General features: G+C 32.1%; 1 protein-coding gene across 2 annotated transcripts; it reads right to left on the bottom strand.

The window, feature by feature from the left end:
• Positions 1–8,541: 8,541 nt before the first annotated feature.
• Positions 8,542–19,111, bottom strand: LOC124355054. 2 transcript variants are annotated; one of them, XM_046805965.1, is made up of 8 exons: positions 19,009–19,111; positions 15,201–15,250; positions 14,148–14,180; positions 13,385–13,575; positions 11,344–11,485; positions 10,889–11,032; positions 9,672–9,841; positions 8,542–8,768 (listed from the first exon to the last, which is right to left on the bottom strand). In XM_046805965.1, the coding sequence occupies exons 2-8, from the start codon at positions 15,247–15,249 to the stop codon at positions 8,658–8,660; spliced, it is 840 nt and encodes a 279-aa protein (XP_046661921.1). In that variant the 5' UTR covers position 15,250; positions 19,009–19,111; the 3' UTR covers positions 8,542–8,657. The 2 variants fall into 2 exon arrangements, with proteins under 2 accessions (XP_046661921.1, XP_046661922.1); XM_046805966.1 differs by having other exon boundaries at positions 18,984–19,021.
• Between the last annotated feature and the right edge of the window lie 6,333 nt (positions 19,112–25,444).

Below are 25,444 nucleotides of genomic sequence, written 5' to 3'. Positions count from 1 at the left end.
ACGTAAGATGTGCATTTAGTTTTGTGCCTTCATCACAAAGGAATGCAATTTGAAAGCAAGTACAGTTTCTTTATTGCCATACTTTATTTTGCAGACGTTTAAATCTTTAAATAAAATCATGCACCAGAGTTTAAATGAACACACTCAGCATCATACATATCTTCTTATTTATTTGCAAACATATTTTGTTCACACATATTAAGTTACAAAGGAATTATTTGTAGGTTAAAATAAATGTTACTATTAAATTTTCAGTACCATGGTACGTTGTATTTAGAAAGAGAATGTTTTTGAAAACGTTAACAAATCTAAAGGATAGTATTGAATTTTATAAAAATGTTATATATATATATATATATATATATATATATATACATATAAATATAGTACATAGGGGACTACTAAGTAGAGAAGATAACTCTCCAAGTTAGAAGCTGGCGAAAATAGGTTATACTGACAGTTCAATTTTGTATATAACCCATTTAAGCCAAACTTTTTCTATAAAGCAATCATACAGCAGGCCACCAGCTAGAATAGCCAGAACGAAAATAATCCGATGGTGGCTGGTGCGTCTGAACCCCTCCTGTATCCCCTTTGACCAACACTGTTGCCAATTTTGGAACGTGACAAATAACTAATCCATCTTAACGTCTGGTTAACAATAAAGCAATAAACAAACACCGTTAGCTGTTACCGTAAACAGATGTACATAAATTTAACATCATATTTCTGTTTTTCAAACATCAAGTTAATCAAGCAGATATCATGAGGCCTTAGCGGGAACAGCTCGTGGTCAGCAGCATCATGGCAACACAAGATTTTTTCTCAAACAGTTGGCAGAAAATGGGGTGCATCTAAACGTTAATTTAGATTCTTATAAGTTACCATTCAGTTGAGGGGACTTGAACACTTTAAAATTTCAAAGATTTTAATTTTTTGTGTTTTATTATAGTATATTTAATTGTGAACACGACAATATACAGGGTGAGTCAGAAATATGGTAAAATATTTTAAGACGTGATAGTAGAGCTAAAAATAAGAAAAAAATGTTATATAAAGGTAGGTCCGGAAACGCTCCATTAGTGAGTAATGGCTGGCGAAAGATTTCGCTTTGTTTTCAGTTCACCTGGTGAAATTAAGTGATTCTGAAATGTTTTGTTCTTACTTTTTAACTCAAATAAGGTGGATTTATAAGGAAAATCACCTGAAAAATCAAATAAAATCACTCTAGAGGTTGTAGTGTCAACAGTTTTTGAGAAAAAGTATGAAATTTGACAAAAATCTAATAACAAAAATACCGTCTTAAATGTTTGATGTCAAATAACATTGTTACATGACCTCCTAGTACACACTCCTAGTACACAGCTCTTATTGTGTACTATTATATATCTAATTGGTTTTGTACAAGATCGTATATAGTAGAAGAGGTGGGTCAGACTGAGCCGATTGTTGGCGGTGACGTCACGCAAGACCCGGCTGCCTATCACTATTCGCGTTTGCAGCGTATTTGCCATTTCCAGAAAAATATCAGTTTCAGTTCACTTGAGGGTGTGGTCACTACTAGTGTAGTGTACTAAGTTGTATAGAGTTTGTTGTTACATGTTTTGTAGTAGTATTTTGCTAATGGGTCGTTTTGGTAATGTTTACATTTAGTGAAACATAATGCGTTTCTGGCCATACGCCGTGGTATTGACTTAACTTATAATCTAAAAATTAGCATTTATTAGAAAATATTTACTAGTCCTACCTCGTTTTCATCTGTTTCAGTAGAGTAAAAGCATTAATTTGAACTTTTCTTCCTTTAGGAATTATTTTCAGCTATAATTGTATTGCCTTTTATAATAAATACTTAAATACCATTATGCCTGAAACGTGTTGCGCTTTAATAGGGTGTAATAACAGCCATGTGAAAACAAAACGTTTAGGTGAAGGTATATCTTATTTAATGTTTCCCAAATATGCCGATATCAGTAATATTTGGGTTGGTAGGAGAACGACAAAATATTGGTAAAATCTGATGCTGTTCTCTCAATAAATTATACCACTTTTTGGGTGAATGTTCACTGAGATTGATAAGAGACAGATAAGAGAAATACTTATTGAAAAGTACCGAGGAAGGTCAGTATAGTAACCCTCAACAGGATATTTATCTCAATCTGCAGATTCGGATATGGAATTATAATAAAACTAAAGACGAAATTGAAAAATTGAAAATTGACGGATAAAGGAATTAATGAGACATTTTCGTCAACTCGGATCCAATACCTTTTAATCTGAAATAAGAAAGTACAAGTTTGGAATAACGAAGAAAAAAACCATTCACAATAAGATGTATAAGTACGCGGTGTTGTGTTTACCTAAGAAATGAAACGAAAATACTATTTCCTACAAAACACTGGGCTTCTAAAGTTCACTTGAATATCAGTATACTTGATGGAGTAGGCTATTATTATTACAAAAGTTCATGGTTAACACAGAATTATTAATTTCACCACATCTACTTTGATGTACTGTATAAAATTTAATAATAATTATATTTATGATGCTTTTTTACAACTTTGAAAAAGTAACGGTAATTTAAAGTTATTGATAGATTTAAACATATAAACGAATAAAGTATATTTATTGTAGACACTCAGCAAATATGTTTTATTGTAACTATTTTGTTTTAATTTAATTAAAAATATAAATTTGATTTAATATTGCAATTAATTTAATTTAATATTTGAAATTAAGGTGATCTCACCATTTATACAGGCAGCACTATATTTATGAATGAATTTTCAATTTACTTTTTTATCAACTTAGTTTTCTCTTTCTTGCTATTCATCGAATCTTACAGGTAACTGATGGACGATAGATATAGGTAATGCAAGAAAATCTCGGATCTATGTTAATAATTTCGAAGAAATCACATTGTACTGTAAAGTCAGTCTGTAATCGGTCGTCTGAAGTTTAAACAGAACTTCTAAGTCGAGTAATGGTTGATTAAAACTAACTAGATAAGAATTATATGTCCATTGAATCAATAATTAGTTTATAGAATACCCATTTCTTGGCAAAAAGCTTAATAGAAAAATATTGTTTAAGCTTTGTGTTTAACCTAACCCTGGAACAGGACCTTTCCGGACCATTGTCCATCATTTACCATCGTTCAGTAGAACAAAAAAATCAGTAATACTACTTTTCGAGATCTGCAATCATATCTCTTCTCCAGGTAAATAACTAATCTAATACATAATTTCAAACTGGATAAAAATAAACAAATTATACCAAAGCGTTGTGGTACGCCTAAGTCAGGAATCACAACCATCGTGTTGTGTGTCATCTTCACAAACTCTAAAACATGCACTTCATATACACAAAACTGATAATTAAAACTGAACTACAGAATACAGGTCACAATACGTCTGCATTCGTCTACCAGTCGTAGGTGGTTGGATCAGATTGCAGATCTTGAAACATAGTGTTACTGATTTTTTGTTTCACTGAACAATGGCAAATCCTGCTTCCTTCACAATCCTTCCATCATCAAGAAGAAACTTGCAATATTCTTTATCTGTCTTATTAGCTAATCGTTATCGAAAAATACATATTTTACTCTACGGGGTGTCTGTTTTAACTGTATCCACCTTTTTTATCTTAGAAACGACTAAATGTAGAATAAAGTTTAAATGCAGGATCTCATTTAAATTTATTGATAGTAGTTATTGAAATTATAATTTATAATTTAAAAATTATCCACCATTTTCTTATGGAACACTTAATAATTTCTTGCTATGTTTTGATACAAAACAACATTTAAATCCGTTTTTAGAAGTTGTATTTATGTTCTGTCAGGAGAACAAGCACGAGCTTCATGAACATTTAATGTTGTTAATCTTTTAATACAACTGATATCAAGCAGCAAAAAGTAACATATTGAGAGTTTGACCATTCACAATTTCTGTGACCTCAGGTAGCAACTGTAAATTCAGTATTTTTGAGATACCAGTGGGGAGGAGTTAACATGAGCGCACTATTTATTTATATTACAAAGTATCCAAATCTTTATTGCGCCTTATAATAATTGAGTCTCTCTACACCTGCATGAGTAATTCGGATAAATGGAAAATTTGGGTGTTCTGATATTATTTTTTGTCGAGGGACATCTGTTTTGTGTTATCTAATGAGGAAGAGAAAAAAATTAATTACTGGGAGGTATTTCGGCAAAATTATCATGAGCATTCCACATACGACAGTAGCCTTTTGTAAACTCGAGGTATAGTCCGTAATGGACATTGCAACAAGGAATTACACATTTTCCGTCGTTGTCCTTCAAGTATGGAGTCTCCGACATCTGTTTGGTGCCGTAATGCCATGGGTTCTCTTCTTAATTTTATGAACTATACAATGCGTTGTTATTAATTCAAACAAAAATAATCCTAACAAAAAATGCAAATATTATTTGGCGAAAGTATTTATATTTGTCATGAAATTACCATTGCCAGCGTGAGATAACTACAAACCAAAGTAAACATCTATGATGACTGCAAAAAAGTGATTGTAATATGTGAGATACATTTGTTAATATGTAAAAAGAATTATTTCTTAGCAATTTTGCTTAACTAATTCCAATTGTCAATAAGAGGATACGGTAGCGAGTTACAGAATTAGTTGACTTATGCATACTCATACTTTATTTTGTAATAAACAAAATACATTATAAAAACGTAAAAAGTTAAAAAAAAACCATCAGTCCAATCCTGAAAGTCAGCCGTACCTGTGATATAATAATCAACGGTTTTAAATACAATGTAGAAGTGTGCACACAAGGTGTAACATGCTTTGCTGAGGTTGTATATGACATTTCAAATCCATCGCTCGTTTCATTTATGATATATAATCAGACATACAATCACAAAAAAGAAAAAAACTGACACGGAAATGAGGCATCAATGAAACCATTCTTGTACAAATGAAGTTTCATGCGAAATTGAAAGTCTACATATGCACTTTTTCTCGACATATCTTGCCACATGATACATTAAAAAGTTTGTTTATTGTATTAGATTATATTAGTGTTTAAATAAAAAAACTCTACAAGCCAAGTCAATATAAAATGATGTTTTGTTTTGGCATAGTTAGGCTACATGTGTTACTCTTAGTATTTAAATATATAATTTGGTAATATTCATTTTAATTTATACTTCAACTGATATTAATGTTTTCTCTATTAAAGTTAAAAATTGCACTTCTTCATTTTTGAAATGAACTTACGGTTTAGTGTTAAAAGTTGCATTCTAAAATGGCATATAGTTATTGAAAGATTTTAATTAGATTTCAATAAACTTATTTGAGTGATTGCAGCGTCAAAATTCTGTAAGAGCAGAGAATAATTGCTTGATTTAATTTAAAAGTTAAAAGCGTTCTCAAGTTTTTGCCAAAGAAATAATTAAATCAAAACTGTAACAAAAGGAAGTTTTGAGCGTAGCTAAATGTAAAAGTTAATTAAACCAAACATTTTAGCCATTTTGTAAATAATGTAGCGTCTAGTAATCTAAGAAATGAGTTCCGTAGAAATTATATTAACTTTTGCATAATATGAATCCCATATAATCGGGTCATATTTGGTAATTAATATTGTTATTAATTTTGTAAGATGCCAAGAATATTAAATTAAACATTTATTTATCGTAGACGTTTTTAGTCATAACATTGGTGAATTTTCCCCTACAGACGATAATTTGAACTGTCATTCTTTCAAAATTTTGTCGGTATTATTTGATAACTAATTAACAGATTTCATAAATATTATTAAGTCTTCTTTCCAATATTTCTCTTTATGGAAACTTTATTCATAGCGGTACATAAATTTATAATTTTTTAATTCCATACAAACGGTTAACTATATTTTACATAAAGTATAAATTTACAATAGTATCATACAGATGCATTGAGAAAATAATTACAGGATACGAGAAATATAGGAGGTAATAACAGTGATAACAATCTCATAGCTGAATAACTAAATTTATATTGCAAGACATTTAAGATATTACTAATTCAAGAACCTTATACGATAAAAAATATTGAAAAACTAGTATTACAATCAGTCAAAGGGCTTATTAAATAATGAAGAATAAAGCAGATAATACACACAGTTTTGATTAACCAGGCTGCCATTCGGTCAAATTAATAATAAACTAGCTTGAAATATGTGATAAACGTTTAGAGCTTCTAAACTTCAAGAAACCTAAATAATATAAGTTAATATTTATCAGAAATTGGATTAAAACATCAGTGTGACATCTTTGTTGTAATTTTAATTTTATTTTATAGTTAGAAATGGTTACGAATTAATAACTTGATTTTGAAAGCTTTACTATAAAATTTTGACAAAACCCATGAAATTATTACGTACATTATTACAGATGTGCATCTAAAAATTAATGTTGACATTTATATTTTTCACTGGTTTTAAATATGTTCCACAAAATATAAGGAGTAAATATCTAGTGACATCTGGATGCTTTGTTATATAACCAAACCTACCCTGAGGGAAGAGATGTTCCCATGTGTTGACTATGTTGTTTGTTTGTTGATATTGCTGTTATTGTGGCCGGCGTAGCGTGAAACAACGGTTAACAGTCAGGCTGTTGTTTGTACGCTACACCAAAGATATTTTGTGGAGTTAACAGTGTACATTATTAACTTCAACAATGTAGATAAATATTTTCCTACCTATTTTAATGTTCTTTATTAGATTTTCAGTGGTAGGATCGTAAAGTAATTTACCGTGCTAGATGAGGCTTAAAGTGAAAAATTACTCCCACTTATAATTCTAGCTTCTAGTTGCAAATAGTGCCAAACACACACCCAACATATCTTATATCACAATAACATTTTCAGTGCATGGTAAAAACTATTTTCTGGCGGATAAAATAATTAAAATAAATCAAATTATGATATAAAATACTTTTTAAAACTAACTTTGACTTTTCAAATTTTGCTTTATATTAATTTGAATTCTTGTTGTAAATCACATTTTATTTAATTTTTTAGAAATATACATATATAAGTAGCGTAACCTTCATTTTAGTATACACTAAATGATTAACAGAGATGCCGATCCCTTTTTAATCTTATATGGGCCACTGGCCTGTGGAGGATATTATCAAACAGAATAAGCCGGATAGTGGACACAGCACAAGGCGATGGATTTGAATCTCTAGCTCAGATCCAAAGTCCAACGTCTTAGACTACTCGGTAATCGGCACAATCAATAACTTTAACAACAACAATAGTGTTATATTTGTAAGGTCAACGTACATTGCACCCATTATTAGACCATATACAATTATTTATGGAACAGAAGTTTATATAATATTTAGTATTTATTTATTGAGAACATCTTTTCAGTTTGGACTTGACACCATTCACCTGGCGTACTACCGTATATGAATGAAAAATATATTTGAACTTGTTGATATAAACTAACCTTGATGTTTTAAACGCATCAGTAAAGGATTTTGTTTAACAAGTATTCGTAAAATTCCCAGTATTTAGCATTTCATGTATTTTTAATACTTGAAATGGTTATATTAAATGAATGCTATTTATGGTGATTTAAAATGTACGTCTTGTATGTCTATATAATTTCTGTTTAAATCAACGAAATATCGGTATGTAATTTACATATAAATTATTTATGTACGTTTTCCTACCCTTATGGTTTAAAAGTATTTAATAATTATCCTGTTTTTTCCATACTCTGCTAATAAAAGTGGATTAAAAAAATATCTACATTAATTAATTGTGTGGGAATGTTCAGAAATTTTGAAGTAAATTTTTCCTGAGATTAGCCACTGAGGCTTGTTTGTAAAATACAGCGCATTGCATCCAATAACAAAGCGGCCAGTTTGGTACGGTCTAACCAATTAGAGCCGAGGGTTTTATTTTGGTCGCCGGAACATCGCTTGGATTCAAAGGCAGAAGAAAAACTCTGGGTGGGAATTTGAAGTAAATGGTGTGTGTGTGATTATATATATATATATTTTGAAAAGATTTTAAGAAAATACTAATTTCTAACTGACTATCTTAAAGGAACATATAATTTTGTATGTAATGAATATATTTTATTGGATATTTTTGTCAATAACTGTACCACCTATATATTATAATCATCATAATAATGGAAGACAACGCCTTCAATTTATTCAGGCATAATTAAAAATATGAATTTGGATAGCACTAAATAAAAAGGCATGAAGTATATTTGCTTCATGCACCATGGTGGTTTGTTTACACCTTGTATACTGTCCAGTATACAATATTATTATTTCCATAACTGGTTTGTGTTAATTTACCTCTAAAAACGAGTTTAAAACAGTCAAAACCTTTACCGTCTACCATAAAGTATATCAACATATACAGTTTGGAAGCGTATAGATATACAAGAAGCATATTTAGGATGTAAAACTATTCAGCTTTTTATTTATAGTAGCAGTGAGTTAGTTATTGACTAGTCAAAACATATAGTGTTACAAAGATAAAAATTACTCAATTTTATTCTTTCCGTTTATTTAATACAATCTGTAGCTTTCTATACATGATAATTGAAATTGAAAAACAATTTATTGAATCTGGATACAGGATCAATAACAGTAGAGATAAGGCTAAGGGCAATAGGTTTCACGAGGATTCTTTTTCATGTAAATGTGAATAGCAGAGATCCCGAAGTACGGGATCAAGTCGTACAAACATTGAGGGGCGTTCGGGGATATAACCTAAAACATAATAAAATACATTTATTACATCTTAAGTAATGTACATTCCACCTGCATTCATGATGCCTTGGTCTTAGGCAAGAAACTTTTCAGAACATGTTCTGGCGTGATCACAATTGCAATTTCATAAATTCATTAAACTTTACAAAATAAAGCAATGATCTTATGGAAAAAATGAGTTAATGTGGAATGTTGTAGAAGGCTATTATAATAAATCTTAAAAATTAAATGGAATAAATAAATTTATAACCCTAAAATATAACAAAAGGTCGAAAAAATGAACTAAATATTTTACTTTAAAGTATTTACATTTATAAAGTTTAATCATGTACAATTAGCGATATGCAGTATGTTTTAGTCTGAAAATAAAAACCTTGAGTTATTTATTATTGAGTCTTATATTAAACATTAATTAAAAATATGCAATGAATTGGGAAATGGGTAAAAATAGTGCTTCCGGCTTTGTCGGAAGAAGTAACTAGATTTTGTGGCAACTGGAATATTAATTTTTCCTGTCATTTACATGTACGCAATATCTTGAAAATCTCTCTCTCTCTCTCATATATATAAAACATTTTGGACGGGGAGTGGTTTTGAGTCTGGGGGTCATGTTCGGTGAAATTACGCAGAAAGTTTTGTTAAGTGCTACCATGAGGGCGATTGAAATAAGCAGATTTTATATTAAAATTCTACCTAAAGGGAGTGTAATCCTGATTTCAATTATCAAATACACCAATCAGGATACCTTGATAATGCGTAACATTTTTCAAACCTATGATATGGGTCGTCTGGATACTCGAGCCACACTCTTTGCTTGGATGTGAATATTGCAAACCAACTATGGACTACACGAATAAGGATACCTTGTTCATAAATTACCATTTTGCATAATATTGTACGAACCTTTGATATGGGTACGTTTGGGTCCTCGAACCACACTCTATGGTCGGATGTAAACGAACCAAATGGACAATGAACTACACCAATCAGATCCCCGTAGTCATAAAGTACCATAATTCCAACCAACTCATTACATGGAGTGTCTGTGTACATTTTGTAAAAGTAGTGCTGTCCTGTAAATAAATCATTATTAGTTGTGTTCTTATTATTATCTTTTAACACATTACTTGTTTAATATTTGGGATTTTCGTATAATAACGTCAAAAACTGTCAAAACAAAGTATGTACAAAAAATTTGAAATGAAAGACTGTGATACACCCTTTCCATTAGGTACCTTTGAGTTAGGTGAAGATTCGTAATAAAAGATTGGACAATGAAAAATATTGAAAAAGAAAAATATATCTTCAAAATATTACAAACAAGTTCCAGTAATAAAGTAAAATAACATTAAATATTAATTGTTGGATTGTTTCTTGGATTACAAATAGTCCAATATATAATAAGAATAAACATTTGCAACGAAGTTATGACAGAAAAGCGCATGAAGTTCTAAAATATTTGAGTAAAATTGTGGAAAAAAGTATTATTTGATGAACAAATTTGGTTTTTTTTATAGCAGGTTAAGCACTTTTATAACTGTTCTATAAAGAATTTTAAAACGTGTCGTAGTATTTTTAATGGCATAAAAAACAAAAAAGTTATGTCAAGTTTACAAATAAACCTTGAAAAACAGTACAATTTTCATTTCATGTAATCAAAATAAAAAGATCAAAGTTTATTTCCAACAAAACATTTTTAGTTAGTACTACTGAACAATGTAAAATAATTTGGAATGTAAACGGTTTGTTAATGAAACTTTAAGATTGTAACATGCATGTAATGAAGGAAATATCGAAACAGAATAATTTGTTCTCATAAACTGGAATTAATTGGTTTTATCAACCTTACCAATGGATATTTAATAACTGGTATCACTTAACCTGCCTATTATAAACCCTTACCCATTCCGTCCAAGTAGCTTTGTTTTACGGATCCATGATTTTCTATTTCACAGTAACTTCTTGCTAACTTCGTGAGGTACCCTTTACCCTGTCTATTGTAAACCCTTAACCGTTCCGTCTAAGGAGCTCTGTTTAAAGAATCCCTGATTTTCTATATCACTCTCACTTGTGGCTAAATTTGTGAGTTATTACTTAACCTTTCTATTATAAACCCTTACCCATTCCGTCCAAGCAGCCCTGTTTAGTGAATCCTTGATTTTCTATGTCACTTTCACTTCTTGCTAACTTCGTGAATATATAATCCTCCAAAACCACATAGAGCTCACTTACTTCAGTACTTCGACAGCCTGCTGCCAGAGTTTCTACCAACAAAATAAATCAGTGTATTAGTATAGAAAATTAATACACCCATTAAAAATAAATTGAAGTTATTTAAATTGATTAAGATTGAAATTTCCTCCTCCGTAGACTAATGGTTATAGTCTCGGCTCTCTCTAACTGAGAGATCACGGATTCAAATCCCGGGGAGGGCCAATACTGTATAGACACGAAACAGTGTGTGTACTTTGAAAATAAACCAGTGTACATCGAAGCCTACATAGCCTGAGGCTTAAAAGAGAACAAAAAGGTTGTATTGACTTAATAAAACAACAATGCAGCTGTAAGTACAAACCTGGAGAGGCGAACAGGGTGTCGACACACCAAACATCGATTTCCCAGTAAGTGTAGCTACGATATGTTCCTTTATCCTCATAACTGTAGTTGAAGGCTACGCCTTGAGACTCTGCTCTTTTAGGTATGTCAGTTTTAATGTACTGTAAATATAGTTAACAGAAGACAATGGTTAATTCCAAATAAGTTAGACATTATTCATCTACTGTAAGAACTATACAAAGTGATAAACTCGCATGTTAAATTAGGAGTTTAGTTACGCAATAAATGTATTCCTGCTAATGAAGCAATATCCTCTAATAGTAAGAGAAGTAGTAATTTTACTACAAATAACATCGACATTAAATAAAACGTTTTTACATTAATACCGAACTCATTTTCCCATTATAGGAAAACTGAATAATGTAAATTAATAAATATAAATGAAACTGCCAGAGTCAAGAAAATAGTGTAGAGATATGAAAGTGTAATTGAGAATTCGAAGTTAGTTCTTAGTACTAAGAATTATAGTTATAATAATAAAAAACACGAATGCAGCTCATGACCGCTACTCCTGACCGTGGTGAACGTAGAGATATTTTTTTTCATAAATGTTATACTGCACACATTGAGATGAAAAGGAATGCACTCCATGGATGTTTAAGTAAGATAATACTAAAAACCTGGCGTTGGAATGATACTCAATTCAGTCAGAATTACGCCATAAACATGGAGCTTTATTCCCAACTCTCTCCTTTCTAGATGAAAACTTTTTTGAGTTATATCTAGGTTAATTGAACTGCTTTAGAAATACGTGTTTCTGTTTTGATGCTTTGAAAATTACGGTAATGTGGTGCAGATTTTCATATATCTCTTTAAAAAATAAACTTTTATTCGACAACTAACTAATTCATTTTTGTTGTTTGTTGGTGATTGAAAAACACTTAACCAATATGTGATTCGAATCCAACCCATGTGGTTACAAGATGACGTTATTCACAATAATTAAAAATATAATATCTTGGATCGAGAGACATTTAATTCAGCTGCTCACAGATTACATTAAATAACTGGCAAAATGCGTTACGTTATTAAAATACAGTGTTGTTAACGAAAAATTAATCATTGAGCTGGCTAAATCTTTGTTTTCTCTACGTATCTGAAAAAATCTTGAGAAAGAATTGAACTATATACTTGACATTTTGAATGCAATTCAATTTCTTCCCTACAAAAATCGAATTCGATGGTGGTTCATTTCCCTCAAAGGAACATAGCTGAACGTCCGCGAGGTCTTTCACTCTAGAGGATATATCGATAAGGAATTGAGTTATAGAGTCATAGAAATTTACAAGAAATGTTAGTTGTATACAGGCAAAATCATTTTCAATGTTTTTGTTTTTACGAAGATATGCTTCTCACTGAATCCTTGTTGCGCAGCTCGTGGTCTTTGCATTATTATTATAAATAAACCGCTCGCAAAGAAACCTTTGCCGAAGCAATATCTGAGCATTCACGCGCAGGGGGGCCCCACTCCAGTGGTGGGGAGTGGGACAAGCATCTCCTCGTTTCTGTGTCATCAGCTGTGTGGATCGTGTCTTGTTCGCGCCATTTTGTTTACACGGCAGCTACTTACCTATACTACAAGTATATTGTATTTTTGTGTATACGCCTATACAAGCATAAAAAATTAATTTGTACAGACTAATGTAAACATAGCCGTATCCAGAGAGCTTGCGTTTTGGAGTGATGTTAGCCGCTAAGTAGCAGTTGTCAGGTCAGGGGATAGAGCAAGCGGGCGAGTACCAAGCAGTGATGGGGAGAGAGCGGCATCACAGCGGCGGAGGGGTATATTACCCCACTCTGCGTGAACTAAAATCTCCCAGTGTCTTTTTGTAAGCAGTTTACATATATTTGATATGGGTTGTCAAGCAGTAGATGAAAGATACTATTTTAAGCGTATATATAAAAATGTAAAGATTTTTTTGATAAACTTTGTACATAAAACCTGTAAAACATTTCTCATTTAGTACCTGGCAAATAAATAGTTACAATTTAATACTAACACATGCACGAATACCGCAAATTTCGCCACACTCGTCGAACAAAAGGATGACCCTTGGATCATCGGGGTAAGAGTACAAGTCTAGGTTGAAGTCATCGTCGTGGCACACGAAGACATACTCTGCTGTACCGTCCTCGTAACTTGTTATGTTACACACAGACTCCGGTATCGGGTAGTAAGATTGGAACCTAACTGAAACAAAATAAATTTATTACATAACTACGAGTGAAGACTGCGATTTCGAAGCTCACTTGTAGTAGAGAATGCTTTGGAAGGTTCACTTCCCTTCAAGTTAAAAAAAAAAACTCATTATAAAATCTACTTAAAATGCTGCTGGAGTAAAAAACTACTAGAATGGTTAAGAGAAAGAAGAATGTCTCACAAATTATTGTGAATGTTTGTTATAAAAGTTCATTGATAAAATAAACATCCTGTTGGTATAGAAAGTCCTAATTTCACCTGTTCAAAGGCCGTCTATTAATTGTTTTTCTTTAAAAGATGCTAATTAATGGTTAACGTTTAAATTATTGTAGTACAACATAATAGATTTAAAACATCAAAATGAAAATTGGATTGTATTATATAATGCGCCTTGTTAATAAAACAGATATATTTTTTTTAAATTGGACAAATAAACCTTAGAAATTGCTGAACAACTAACACTAATAACGGTTAAAGTTTTTTTATATAATTTTTATACCTGCCTTATTTGTTATTTTACTGTGAACTCAATAATATATGCAAAAATATGAAACATTACTTACCATGAGGTTGACCCCATTCCACAGCATAAACAGCTGAAAGAAGAATACAGGTGTATACAAATTAATCAATCTTATTAAACAATTTATACTACTTTCAAATTTCAAGACTGCACTAAGTGGAAAGTCAAATTGACCTTAAATTAATATTCTAATTGAAATACATTAGTATTATTGAAATTTCAATTATATAAATTAGTCTCTGTTTTTAAGAATCAATAATATATTGTTGATATCAATTGTTGTGAATATAGGTCAACTATTCTATTTTTCCCGTTACAGGCTTAACGAAGTAATTGATCTTGTAACTGGTGCTTATTTTTTATTTTAATGTAATAAACTTTTATTTTTGTAACGACAAAAATGTATTAACATATGGAATCGGCTGAACTGTAACTTTTGCTGAAATATACTTTCTAATTGAGATCATATGACACTAATCGATATCTATTCTAAAAGCTAGAGTTATATTTCGGTTCAGCAAAAATTATTTTTTACATTATTTTTGAAAGAGCCTAACCCTCAGTTTTACGTTTAGTAGATGACAAACTGCAGAACATGTTTACGTCGTAAACAGTGTTTGAAATAATTTGTTTTTAACTTCTGATAATCACATTGGATTCTAAAATTAAGTCATTCTAAAATATAACAACTAGTTTTTAAAATACTAGAAATTGAGTCTGGAATAAGCAAAATACATGTGTAATGTCATTTTTTTTTGTAAAAAAGTGGAATTTAGTCAGCCCTGATCGGAGTCAGTGTTTATTGCACTCCTTTATAGGTGCTAGTGCACCTACTTTTCCGTGAAACCTGTAGAGGGATTTCTCTTAAAACGAATCAATCGACAAACTAAATATTAGTCTAGAAAACAAAATAAATAATATGTTTATCAATTTTGATTAGTTTAAAAGCAATAAGTCGAGCTTACCATACTTACCGAGGAAGCGCTATTTATTAATTTATAAAAATATAAATTGAACGATGGCGAATGTCCTGAAAAGTATTGTTTTCCTTCACAGTCTATGTATCGTCAAAAACAAAGAATAAACTGCTTACCTGAAATCGCAAACGTTGCAATGACGATAAAGGGAAGGTTAAAATCCATTCTAAACATAAAGCAATCACAATTTCAGATACTGCACTTCATAAATTTGGCTTATTTGAAGCCTACGCAGTCTAAACCTTAAAATATTTATTCCACAAATAAATATATGTAAGATTTTTAGGTACTAAGTTTTTAGTTATATGTGATTTTTTTATTCAGAACTTTGCAAATGGTAAACTTATTGAATAAACTATTCTAGATGCCTATTATATTTTAAGAGTAGTTACACTTGTACAATTTTTTTTAACTAATAATTCTTAATATTATGAAGGATACACAGCAATACGAATATTGAAATGTAATTTCATGGGTTTAAAAGTAAATTAAATTAAAAGTCACTTCAGTTTTGTATTAATTTTACGTTCAAACTTTTTTAACCATACAAAGTGTTTACAATTCTTCTTGTTTGGAATATAAAATGCATTCACATACAAAAAAATAAATGATGAATTTGGCTTTTTTGCAAAATAAAAATTTCTTCCTGCAGTAAAAACTCAACTAAAGATTCTTTACTAAAATATTCTACAATCTTCTTTACAAATCTTTATCAAGTAGTTACCTTAAACATTAACTAACATTGAAGAGGAAACTTCTGACTTTAATATCTAAAGTTTTCCAGACTCTCAATTTACCATGAAAAGTTTTAATTTTCAAAGGAGTATTAAAATGAAATTATGAAATCAGGGGCGAGTGTAGGGAGAGGTAAGTATTAGTAAGATAGTCAGGTTCTACTGATGAACATTAAACAAAAGAATCGAACAGGTCCGTTAACCGGAATCGTTCGTTTCGATGCAGCCATTTTACACTGTCAAACACTAGACACAAATCATTGCCAGATTCCAAAAACTGGTAATTCTAGTAATGGGCTAATTGTTGCTAGAAGTTTTGCACTATTGTACTTATCAAACTTATCAAAACTTAGTGATTTATTACAATCAATAAGACAGTTGTTTGATGAAAAAAATGTTAATAGCTTATTGAGTCTATAATAATTTTATTTCACATTGACTATCAATAAATATAAAAACGAAAAGATCAACAATTTCATTCATAAAAAACTATAAAGTAGCGTGTGCTTATTATTTATTTACATACGTTTTACCATATTAATAATTTGGGTTTTAAATGTAATATTTGTAGACTAACGTTGCTGCAGTATTTCGTATTTAGGCGTAGAGTGTAAAATTTACGCGGGATATTAAAAATCCGAGTGGTTATGGAAGGGTGGGTGTGCTTAAAGAAGAGAGATAAAAGTGTGCAGTTTTTAGAAAGTACTTATAAAACTATTAAGTTTAGAGAAAAAAAACAATTCAATATGAAATGAAAGACAGCAGTATCGTGTGTGAATAAGTTGCATGCACACTTCGTAGAATTATTCATGAGATATATAGAAGAAACTGCCTGAAAGTGGGAAATTCCTTGAATATGATTACACAAAACACCTAAAATCCCCATAAAATTGTACAAATTATTTTGAGATATTTACGAAAATATTGTTTTAAAATACATTAAATTATAAAATATACAAAGAGTTTTATAAATTTTTATTCCAAAAAAACTGTTGTTTTTTTAAGGGCAGGATTTTAAAATTTATTGAAATTAAAATCTAAAACGTTGCAATTACATAATTATATACAAAACAAGTTACAAAAAAATATTTAATAGGGCACAATATATAACGTTTTTTAGAGTGCAAAAGGAGGTGAGGCACAAACTCTCCAGTTAAAAAAACACCGATTCAGTTGTTGATCATGATACTCCATGATAGTGATTTTTCTAACTTTGAATATAGGTTACTCGTTTAAATTTTTGTAGTAACCATTTTGATATTACTGTATCCGCGCTTAGGGCAATGCGTGTGCCTAATTAAGTGTGTTTCGTACACATTTATGGTTTTAAGAGTAAAATGATAATATTATATTTATTACTAATAATTTCAGGTAGTTAAAAAAAACTGTAATTGGTGGTGTTTGTTTCAACCCCTACTAAATAAGACAAGATATATTCCACATGACAGGTTTTAAAGCGTTTATAAGAAAAAAGTACTTCAATACAATCAGCAAGGGAGATTAATTTCGTATCTTTTAAATCTATTTTTTTCTACGACTAATTTTTGAAACCCAGAGATATGCCAAATCTCTAAAATTTGAAAGTAGGTAAACTCAGGCAGGTATGTCAGTCAAGCAGTAAGTTTAACGTGAAGTATACTGTATGGAGGGTAATGCCGTTAGCTAAATTTGTGCTTTAACTTTCTTACGATGTGATTATACTCAGCACGGAATAAAAAAGTTTTGAAAATAGGCAAAAGTCTTTGAACTTTGACCACATTTTTGTATATTGCAAATATCAACATACTCTTCCCAAATACACATTTTGTAACTCGTCTGATAACAATTAAAATATATAAAATTTTGAAATCCACCTTGTAGTTCGTCTTTGATGATTTGTATTTGCTAGAGAAAGCACAAAATTAAGTAAAGTGACAGAAATTGTAACTTTGAACTCATTTTGTGTCTGTACAGTTAATAAATAATATAGGAAAACAACAATTATTGCCAAGGAGAAAACGCTGGAATGAAAAATTAGGATGTAGTTGAAGTAAGGTAACGTAAACCAGAAAAGGCACATTGAGAAATAAAGCAAATAAACAGAAACGTCGAAGAACAGGAAGTGACTTGCCCTTAGGGTATGGTGGTATGCCTAGGATACGCCAAGAATAACGGCCTAAATTCTATTCTCTTGGTGAGGAGTTCATAAGTACAGCGAGTTTATTAAATTTCCGATTGTGAAGTGCTGAATTGTGATAAGAAGTAACTGATCTCTTCCATTAGCTGATATCTGATCCCTCCCCACTACTCTTATCAGCATCTAATAAAGGTGTGAAAGTAAATTCAATATTAATATTGGAATATTATTAAAAGCTAAATTAAAGATTTCAAGAACCTTATATTAGCTTGTACACGCATATAAGACCAAATATATAATTTTTTGGAAGTGGTATAGAACACAGAGCAAAAAAGGAAAGAAAACTTATACATGACCAAAACATTTTTTTCAAACTCTGTTGATTAAATGGTGCTTCTCACAGTGAAGGGAATATTTCTCTAAGATAACAGTGTAAGCAATCTTTTGATGTAGTGAGAACAGGAAACATAGTTTTTGGAAATATTCCTCACAGTGAAGGGAATATTTCTCTAAGATAACAGTGTAAGCAATGTTTTGATGTAGTGAGAACAGGAAACTTAGTTTTTGGAAATGGCACTGGCCACTTAAGATTAATAATTATATTTGTAATTATTTAATTTATGATAGAGAAAATAATTTTTGACTACATTGAGCAAATTTTTGGTGCTACACATTAAAAAAAGTACTAATAACAAAAAATTTTAAAATCTGAAATATTTTATTGATTCGCAAAAGATTACAATGAATGAAGTAAAATATTTCAGTATAGTTAAGTACTGACTCAAAATATGGCTCATTTTATATTTTATTATAATCTCGAAATACATGACATCGTCTACTAAAAAGTGATACAACTACAACAACTCGGTTTACAATTAGTCAAAGTTTTCCTCAAAAACATATGTTTGTTTGTGTTTGCTATGCACAAGCAGATATACTCGTAAGATGTAGATTATGTGTAAACTAATAAACATAGTATTTTTTTGTATTTAAAGATCTCACTAGTTAATAATAATAATAATAAAGATAATGTATTATAATGTATATACTCGTATTGTACGGTTGTTCACTTGCCTACGAGCTTGTTATCTGCCTTGAATATTTACAGTAATGAAGGTACCATCTGTAATTATTTTATGAGCTGATTATTCCGTTGAAAATAGGGTGTCATTGTGAAGTGAAGCTAACGGAATTCGTTCTGAAGAGTGAAATTAGTTCCTCTCAATGAAATAGGTCTATTAAATGATGAGTTATTACACATGATACACTTAAAAAGTTCTTCGCATAAGACAAGTGGTAATAAAGAATTTAATTTTCAGCATTTCATTCACAAATTTTATAACAGATCAAATAGGTTAGGATATAAAAATTAAATATAGTACTCATGAAACATTTCGGCAAGGTAAGAAAAAACGTCGACTTCGTGTGTTGCTATCATCTTTAAATAACAAATTGAGGGTGCGTTGTTAGTTTTCGTCGTTAATTTGTAGAACAATAATGGTATGAAGATACTTTAATGGTTGAAATGCTAATTTATTTACTTCATTTAAAATAATTAGAAACACTTTCATCTTGGAAGAAAGAATAGTCATTATTATCAAATAAGACACGAATGATTATATATTATATGTTATGTGTATATTATGTATTAAGTATATTAGTGTATACATTATATGTGAAAGCGGTTAGTCTATAGGTAAATTCCATCTTGTAAATTCATCTCTGTCAAATGGCATATTCCGTGGCAATTGGAAAACCAGTTTTGTATTGTATGTCTTCTGCCTAACTTGTACACTCCTACTACCATCAAAAAGAGAACGAAACAGTAAATAATACTATTTTAAACATAAAAATAAACCGATTTAATACTTATATTAAACTTATATTTTATTGATTTATTTTTTATTTAACTTTGTTTGAATTGTTCTACATATTTAGTTGATAAATTTTATTTTTAATTATTACATAGTATGTATATATTTTTGTTAATTTTTAAGCATTTTATTAAATTTAAAATTTGTTATTAGTTATGATCATTCAATGTACATATATGATATGAAAAATTCTCTTTATTTTTTTCAGGCGAAGTTAGGACTACATAGTCCTTTCTTACACTTAACCTGATTATTAATATATGTAAGTACAAGCCATTTGTAATCTTCAAAATAAAAATCAAATCAACAGTGTTTCAAAAATAAAATGAATATTTGCTATGTATTCTAAAACTAACAAATCTTTTAACAAAAACAAAATTGCACTCTTAAATTTATACTGTGTATAAAATTAATATTTGGGTAAATCTTAAGCTCAGCGACTACCGCTCCGATCGCCGTAATTTTTTGCATTCTAACACAGGTTAACGTATTTCACCGAAAAAAATAGTCCGGATTATCGCCGTAGCCGTTTACTCCCCCCCCAAAAAAAATTTTTTGGAAAAAATAAAATTAAAAAACCTGACTGACAGTGCATTTATTACATTTATTCGTTTTTTTTGGTGTTATTAGTTCGTAGGGCACGTAATTTCACCGAAAAAAGTAGTCCCGATTATCACCGTAGCCGTTTACTCCCCCCCGCAAAAAAATTTTGGAAAAAACAAAATTTGAAAAACCTGACTGACAATGCATTTATTCGTTTTTTTGGTGTTATTAGTTCGTAGGGTAGTAGTAGTCCATGTACTAATTCTAGTATAAACTCGTCTTATCTTATCAGTAATAAAAGCGCGCCGCTTATCTTTTGCCTGTAATGAAACCTGCGTTAGTTCTGTCTGAGTGTTGTGTGTGTAAGCAGTCATGCGTGATCTGGGCTTGGACTTTGCAAGCTCGAGTTAATTTTTTTTCTAAAAGAGCAAGCAGCGCGAAGCGCTGCGCAGCGGGCAAGCATCGTGTGATCTGAATTTTGAATAAGCAAGCTAGGGTCTTTTTAGCGTGTGACAAGAACCATCGCAAGCCATGTCAATAACTTCACTAATTATTCCTTGTCCATGTGGGTTTGTTTGTGTACGTCTGGCGGTCAATCGAAGCCGTCCTATAGGTCACGTGACCCGTCCGGCCAATCGGAAACCTTCCTGTTTGTCACGTGGCTACTGTCAATTCATCAAAACGTCCATGGTCGGCCATTGTTTTTAGTTTGATAGTCGAAAATCTTGTTATTTATGTGTTTTTTATTGCCCACATTGTACTGCCGTAAAACTGGTTTTTATATGTTAGCGATAATCGGGACTATTTTTTTCGGTGAAATTACGTTAACCTGTGTTAGTACGAAAAACTTTACGGCGATCGGAGCGGTAGTCGCTGATCTTAATATTTACCAATATTTGATTACAAAATAATGCTGATGATACATTTTAAACAAAAATTTAGTCAAAATATACAACATTAAAATATTAAAACATTATATTTTTATTAAAATTATTTACTTACACTCACACATTCATTCATTCTGTCTGCAACAATTCATGACTAGCACCACGGCCGCGGACATCCGCTGCAAAAAATACAACTTAACAGCCGAAACAAACCGATCCCGGCTCTCCAAAGATTTTAAAGGATCTGGAAGAGAATTCCACAAACGGCAAGCAGACACTACAAATGATTTATTAAAGACAGTCGTTCTGTGGTGGGGGATTCGCAACGTCGACGAGCCAGTGCGGTTGTTCCTTACGCCTTCTTCAATAGCAATGAACTCAAAATCGTTTGTAAAGTATTTTGGAAACCCGGTTTTAAGGATAGAAAAAAGTAAAATTAGGATTCGGAAAGCTCTTAGATCTTGCAATTTTAACGTTGACATTAGTACATAATAAGTTGTGATATGCTCATCTCGCTTTAAATTAAACAAAAATCGTAAACAATAATTTTGGATTTTCTGCAATCTATTATTCAAAACCACAGTCATGTCATTAACCACGGCACAACAGTAGAGAAAGTGGGGAAATACGAGTGATTTAATCAGTAAAAGCTTTATGTGGTGTGGTAGAAATCGTTGCATTCTTTTCAGCGTATGCACTGCTGCAAATACCTTTTTACAGGTATCTACAATGTAGTCGGTCCAGTCCAGCGTTTTCGTTTAACTTCTGACACTACTACAGTATGCTACAGCCTCTCCGTTTACCAATATTTCACGTACATTGTTAAAGTCAACTGTATTCAAAAGTCTAAAATGCCCAATTATTATGGGTTTAGTTTTGTCCGAGTTGAGTTTCAGTCCGTGCTTTTCAGTCCAATGTACAATCTGTTGAATGTCCAAGGTAATGTTTTCAATAGTTTGGTTAATGTTACTAACACTGCAGTGAGCATATATCTGTAAGTCATCAGCATAAGAGTGAAACTTCGTATGTGTCAGTACCTTGCTTATATCGTTAACATATAGTGAAAAAAGTAAAGGGCCAAGAATGGATCCTTGTGGAACACCACACGTAACAGGCTTCCAGTCAGATCTAATGTCATAACACCCATAACACACTGCTGTATTCAACCTAGATAAGATCCCATCCATGTAAGAACCTCGGTGGAAAATCCTATATGTCTCAATTTTTCTACTAATAAAGTGTGATTAACAGTATCGAAAGCTTTAGAATAGTCAAACTGTACTAATGCCTTTGATCCATGGCAAACCGGATGTCATCTGTAATTCTCAATAACGCAGTTTCAGTACTGTGATACTGTCGAAATCCAGACTGATAAATGTTAAGAATATTTTGTAGAATATTTCAAGATTGTAGAAATTGAGTAATTTGACAATGCACTATTCGTTCAAGACCTTTAGATAAAGCAGGCAAGATGCTGATAGGCCTGTAGTCTTGCGGAAAAGCAGGTGATGGGATCTTGTTTAGTGGACGGATTTGGGCAATCTTCCATATATCAGGAAAAATACCAGTTCGCAAAGATTCATTAAAAATTAAAGTAAGAGATGGAAGTATAGCGAACAAGACACGTTTCACCAGTCGAATTGATATGTCATCAGCACCAGTTGCATTAGTACTGATTCTGTTGATTACATGCAGGACATCCAACTGCATCACTGGCTTAAATTTGAATAGAGGATATGCATGCTCCGTGGGGGGCAGAATTTGTAGTTGGTTGATGTAATTTTGCAGAGCAACATTATTATTTGGTCGAGAAATTAAGAGAAAGTAATCATTTAAATCATTCAAGGGAACTTGGACTGGGACTGAAGAGGGCTGCTTGTCAAAGCCCAGCTTTTTCACATTACGCCACATGATCGTTGTAGTCTGTTTCTTATTAGCAAATAACGTGTTGATGTATCTCAATCTAGAATTTCGAAGGCTCTGCTTAACCCTGTTTCGGAGTCGGCGATACTGATCCATGGCCACCTCATCACCAGTCCTCCTGGCTTTCCGATAGACTGCGTCTCGTTGAACCATTAAATTTAAAATGTCTTGAGTGAGCCAAGGCACTGGGCGCCTTTTATTCACTCGTTTTTTAACAATTGGAGCATGCTTGTTGAAGAGTGACAGAATCAATGAGTTTAATGTGGCAACCATTTCATTAACGGTCGACTGAGTTTCTACAGAATGCCATGGAAGACACATCTTCTAGGAAGACATCCTCATTCAAACGCCTAAAATCCCCATATTTCAAGAATCTTTCAAAAGGCTTAGGCGTTTTATAGGAAAGCACACAGAAAGTAAGATCGTGTTTTGAAACTGCAGGGATTGGAAGTTGCCCTTTGTGAACAATATCATTAAGATCACTAACTGCTATAATGTCTAATAGGGTGTGGGATTCAGCAGTGTGGTGTGTAGCGTCCAGTGGTACAATAGTCATGTTGCAACAATTAAACATAGTAGTCAGTTGTTTGTAATCATTGTTCTGTGTTTTCATGAGTAAATCAGTGTTCATGTCACCCATGATTAGGACACGACTGTAGCACGGCATCAGGCGCAATAGAACATCCTCAAAGTCAGTCAGATGTCCAATCTTAGGAGGGCGGTAATAAACTGCCAGAAGTAGGGCATCTGAACCAGACAATCCAATTTCTAAGAACAGATATTCAGGTCTAGCCGAGTACTCCTGAGGTGAAGCATCCAGTAATTTAACCCTTAAAGTTTGTTTGGTGTATACCGCAACACCTCCACCCCCTTTATTGATTCTGTCGTTTCTGTGGAGAACGTATCCACTTATTGATACCTCACTACTGGGAATACTCGGCTTTAGCCATGACTCTGATATTAAAATAATGTCAAAAGTTTGCTGCCGAAATATAGCACTGATATCATCCACGTGCCCGCTCAATGACTGAGCATTAATATGGGCAGCTTTTAGTTGTTTGGGATAAGGGGACAGTTCATGTAGCAGGACTTGAGCGGTATCAGGCGGAGGAGTGGATGGGGGAGGTGTAGGAGAAGCCGGGTCGGAGTCACTGTCAGCCGCCGACATCCCTACAGCTGAGCCGCGACCGCCGCGCGCCGCCCCGCCACCAGACCACGCTGCTACAGACACACATACACACACATTCATACAATCCTTTCATTTCAACACAATGTATCAATATGAAAAAAATAAACAAATATTCCATATTAGATGCGAAGAGAACGAAATACACACAGCATTGCACTCCATAGATAATACTAATAAATATATACAGTGGTACTAAAATAAAGTAGGAGAGAGAGAGAAAAAAAATGATCATCTAAATAATTGATAACTGATAAAATTGAAATAGTATTAAGTGTAAAAATGATATGTAAATAAACAAATTTAAATAATAAACTTTTCAAACAGAAACAAAATACTACTTGTTAAACATGAATAAATCAGTTATTACGTATACTGTATACAACATAGATAAAACTCAAAATTCCTACAAATAATATTATATTGTTGTCCTAAAACTTAATTATACACACATATACACACACTCACTACTAAATTACTAAATTTAATACTGCATACAACCTCGCAAGAACATGGTACCTGTATGCCCGCAATATATATATTCAATGCCTGCTAAATACAATCTTGAACCCAAACATACAAATACACACACACAGCTCTACGCCCACACATACAATTCAAGAAAAGTATTCATTTATTTTTAAGACATTAGACATAAGACATTAATCCACTATACTAAATCATTACATTTAGAATTTAATCCATGTCGTTATGCAGATGAGGAGAGGGATAAACACTAATTGTCCAATGACCATGTAGCCGAGCCCCTTTTCTTCTCAGAGGTTACCCAGTTTACGCGGCCGTCTATGGTCCAGACATTTCGCGCCCCATGCTTGGCGATCGCCTGCTGGAGCAGCTCTCGCCGATGGAGCTTCAAGTCCTCCCTAACTGTCTCTGGAGTCCCCTTCAACTTCTTCTTGTTATTGAAGACCTCCCTCCGTACACGGTGGCTGACAAACCTGACGATGATGGTCCGTGGTTTCGCCGGGCCGCGATCATCAGGCCGGCGGGCAGCTCCGACGCGGTGGGAGCGATCTATGTCGGCCAGGCTAACACTGATTCCCAACCTCTCGGTAAATAATTTTACCATCATCTCA

The sequence above is a fragment of the Homalodisca vitripennis genome, chromosome 2 (genome assembly GCF_021130785.1).
Source record: "Homalodisca vitripennis isolate AUS2020 chromosome 2, UT_GWSS_2.1, whole genome shotgun sequence".
NCBI classification, from domain to species: Eukaryota; Metazoa; Arthropoda; class Insecta; order Hemiptera; family Cicadellidae; genus Homalodisca; species Homalodisca vitripennis.
This window is presented reverse-complemented; position numbering and strand designations above follow the sequence as displayed.